Source organism: Rhamphochromis sp. 'chilingali' (assembly GCF_963969265.1).
Source record: "Rhamphochromis sp. 'chilingali' genome assembly, chromosome: 6".
NCBI classification, from domain to species: Eukaryota; Metazoa; Chordata; class Actinopteri; order Cichliformes; family Cichlidae; genus Rhamphochromis; species Rhamphochromis sp. 'chilingali'.
The window spans coordinates 1,015,754-1,020,061 of NC_137933.1; the positions used below are offsets into that span (position 1 = coordinate 1,015,754).

The window sequence follows — 4,308 nt, forward strand, 5'->3', positions numbered from 1 at the left end:
CTGCTTTCATTCATTAATGCAGTCAAAGGGTGAATGTTTCATCTTAGTGATTAAAAACGATCTACCTTGAGTGTAGCCATGGTCAGCTTTACCCTCGGGTAAGCAGCATGTCAGTCTCAAAGTACATACTAGCTTGCTCTTGCCTCCTGTTTCATCACTAATGGAGATCATAATGTACAGACTGAGAAGCTGCAGTCTACAGCTCTCACAGAGATAGCTTGCACAAAAAAGTAACCGAAAATGTTTGGGTTTTTTAGATTAAGTGAATAGCCGGATTTTCAAAAACATTTTAGCCACAACAGCATATAAGAAACATTTTTAATAGATGAAATAAATACTCCATTACATGCATGGTCAAAACACTTGAAAATAATATGGGGAAGTCTGGTAGATAGTGTAAACCCTAGGGCACACACTCACAGCAGCTTTAAAAAAATTCACACACACTGAAAAAAAAAAAAAAAAGCATCTTGACACTCGGCTCACTCTTTCCAATCTCACAAAGCCCATATAATGGAGCAGGTCAGCCAACTATAGGTTCATACTGCGAGGCTACATCCATCATCGAGGCTGGTGTTTTCACTGCAACTGAAAACTGAGGTAAACTTTTCAGGTCTGAAAGCTGCTGTCTGTTGATGAAAGCACATTGTCTGCTGAGCCCAGTTCATACCCAGAGTGGGTGAAGTGGTCCGTTTTGAGCATGGTTTAAGTTAAGTTACATCCAGCGCAACCTCAAAAACCCTGCAGTGGTTGTTTTAGTGCTTTTCTGCATTCTACACACAAATTTTAACCACAAGAACAGGCCCACACAGTGTTCTTCGGATGTTACTCTACACCTGATGAATAGGGATTAACCCAAAGTGAGTCTCTTTGGTACATGAAACAAGACACTGAACCTACATAGCCCCTTCCTAAACTAATTCACAGAATGGGAGTTGACTGGTGGCAGAGTCCTTGGAGAGGAGCGCTCTCTGAGTGCCTGAGTAAGCAGAGTGCAACCATCGGACACGGCGCACGCCGAGTTACGCAGACGCTCACGGTAGTCTGCCATTTTGGAGCTGCTCTCGGGATGCTGGGCAACATCCCTGAGGCCCTGAGTGAGAAGGACACAGGCAGAAACCACACTCATGGCCCCACCTAACACTGCCGTTTGCACCCCCTTTCCTTCGGCAGAGATGCTCGCAGCTCTTCCCAGGAACTGTGGCTCTGTAGCAAACCCAACAAGGGCGCCGACAGCCTGGACGAGAGCAGCACTGAAGAGGATGCATCGATTCCTGGTCAGCTCACTGGGCTGGGTTTTCACCTCCTTCACACACGCCAGGAAGGCCGTGCCACTTGTGCTCATGCTCTTGACGCTCAGCTTGAACTGCTCTTTTGCAAAGCGATCCCTGGACCTCTCGCTGGCCAGTGATGAGATGTCCGTTAGAGTCTTGAGGTTGGTGGAGATGTTCTGAGAGAGCTCGAGGAGGAGCTGTGGGGTGAGGTCTTGCAGGTGAGTGACTCGGAAAACGCTGCAGCTCTGTTCTACTTCATGTCGACAGCGGGTCACCTTGTAGCGATCCACCAGACCCGGAAGGCATTGTTGAGAGCCAGGCGTCTCCACAGATGCCAGGTAGGCAGCATGAGCTGAGCACTCAGTCAAAGACACCACAAGGTTAGTCATCTCCAGGAGGCGGTCCCCTACTTCCGTGAAGCGACCCATGTTGAGCTGGCTCTGGATGTCATGGGTGAGAATGGAGAGCTCTTTAGTGCGGGCAATGACCGTGTCACGGCACTGGTCGAAGGTGTCAGCCACAGCCACACCTTCAGATGTCATGACAGGCCTGGTCTCACTGGACAGCAGGAGGAGGTCAGCCACGAGCTGCATCTTGCCCTTACATGTGTCACAGATGAAGGAGAGCCGCTTCCTCTGCTGCAAACTGCCACCGGGTGTGCTGGTTGATCCCTCACTTGCTGATTTGCCAGAGCCACCACTAGCCATAATAATGAAGGGAGTCAGAGGAAGGGGGAGAGGGTCAAATGGCTCTTATATAAGGGTTCAGATATCTCGTTTTCTGCTGCTACAATGCATTTTACTGTTTAAGACACTTCTCAAATAAAACTAAACTTTTAAATAAGAACTGGCCAAACAGTCTTCCTTAAGTTCCTTCAGAGTTTAGGTTATTAATTGTAAATTACATGTTAAAACACAAGACACGTACGCTCAGTGTAAACATGCGGAAAGAGCAAAACTCAATTACTACATTTACCCCAAATAGTTAACGCATATGTGTCTGTATAAAAGCCTTAAGAATAGGAGTACATGTGAATATATTCTCAGCATTATCTGCCGTAGTTTGTTAGTAAATCTATTACACAAAACACCCAAGAAAAAGCCCTACAACTTTAAAGTAATCAGTGTAACAAGATATACGCTCTTATTTGGAAATGTTAACTTAAATGCCCTGAACAACATAGTCACTATTCTAAGTATAGTCCCAGATTGTTGTGGAGAAAAGGAATTCACAGGCTTCTAAATTAAAAAATACAAACAAAACACACAAACAGCAGTGCCACCAAGGTGCCTTCTAAACGGGAAAGTACACACTGACAAGCCCCTTGTCATCAAGAACATTCCCAAAGTGAATCTCTGCTGATCAGCAAACGTCAAATTTCCTTCCTTGGTGCTTTTTTTTTTTTTTTCTTTCAAAGAAGACGTCACCTCAGCAATGAACGGGTGCCTTTTGAGTTTTCTCTCTTTCTCGCTCTCTCTGTTTTTTAACTTCAGGATATCATTTTGTGGCCATTCGCGTCACAGCAAATAGCCAGAAAAAGCACCGAGATCTTGGCCGACTTGTTCCCACCGAGTGTGGCGTTCTCATGCTGGTTACAATCGGGGAACCACCCGGCAAGCTGTTCTGGTCAGTGGAAGGACTGGAGTTATCCTCCAACACCATCATTTCACGGGTCCTCCCGAGTAAAATTCACCGAAAATGCCACTGTCCAGGAAGAAGAAGCCTCTCAGTCCACTTTCAACCTCTTCTTTTTCAATCCGAGCGCTGGGTTATAAGATAGCGACTGCTCCGGTCCTCTCGACTCCATATGCATCGTCCGTCAGTCCGCCCTCCACGTCCTCCTCCGCGTCTTAACTCGGGACTCGAGAGTGTGTAGCCCCGCATATCCTCTGTGTGCGCTCACTTTTCATATCCATAACAGCCAGTGTTCTCTGAACATATAAATCACTTGTTTTGTAGGTCCACGACACCGAATCCAAACAGCGCAGCAACAAGAAGTGGCCGTTATTCCCAGCGACTGAAAGTAGAGCTGCGCGCTCCCACTACAGTACTATCAGGAAGCAAGGAGGGTGTGGTCGCTTCTGAACGGCTGCTGGACTGAGCAAACTTGTAGCAACGGAACAATACCGGCAGTCCTTCGCGGTTAAGTAATTTAGCACCGTTTATATTTACTAACCTAATGTAGTTTAACATTAACGGAGTCGCGAAAAAAGTTCGTAGTTATACAGTGACCACAGAGTTCCGCGACCTGTTTTACTCTCAGGACTGGCGACTGCTGCCCTGCCATAAGACACCCCTATAAAGTCAAGTGAGGCGCTAGCGCTAGCATAGCGAGCTTCCGAGACCGGAAGCCTTTTATTAAACAAATAAAAGCACAGCTTTTATGCAACAGCATGCAGCCATGACGGCGAGGCCATGGCGTTTGCACTTGTATGGGATAAATAGCTGATTATTTCCTTTTTAAAAAAAGATGCTTCTTTTATTTTAGTTAAATTACATGTTTTAAGTTGGTTTCAATCAGTGAGTGATTTTAGTTATTTCAATTTATTTCAAGTTATTTTCAATTTTGTATTTAGCATCATTCATCCCAAACACTGAAACTCCTCTGTTGACGCATATTGCTGATTAGTAGAAAGAGGCATTTCACATCTGTTTAATCATAAAAGACAATTGAAAATAAAACATAGCCTCACCAAGGCACAGCAAACTGCACTGAACATATGACAAAAGGCTAATTTCATCATAATGACAAATGCAGACAAACTTTGCTGGGATAGAGAAGGCTCTAAACAAGACGTTTTGAGAAAAATGAACAACATAACTTTTTTAAAAATCAACGATTACAAGGAAACTTTACTGTAAAATTAAGACAGCCTCTGTTGAGGTGCATCGGCCTGTACCTCAACAGCTACAGGCCGATGTCAGAGCCACTGGCCTGTAGCTGTGGAGAGCATCCTCACACAGAACATGACATCGTGGTTTGGGAACAGCTGTGTGAAGGACCAAAAAGCTCTCCAGAGAGTGATCCGTACAG

General features: G+C 45.3%; 1 protein-coding gene across 1 annotated transcript; it reads right to left on the bottom strand.

The window, feature by feature from the left end:
- Window positions 1–304: 304 nt before the first annotated feature.
- tlnrd1 (talin rod domain containing 1) lies at window positions 305–3,603 on the bottom strand. Its single transcript, XM_080884303.1, has one exon. The coding sequence runs from the start codon at window positions 1,979–1,981 to the stop codon at window positions 917–919; it is 1,065 nt and encodes a 354-aa protein (XP_080740429.1). The 5' UTR covers window positions 1,982–3,603; the 3' UTR covers window positions 305–916.
- Between the last annotated feature and the right edge of the window lie 705 nt (window positions 3,604–4,308).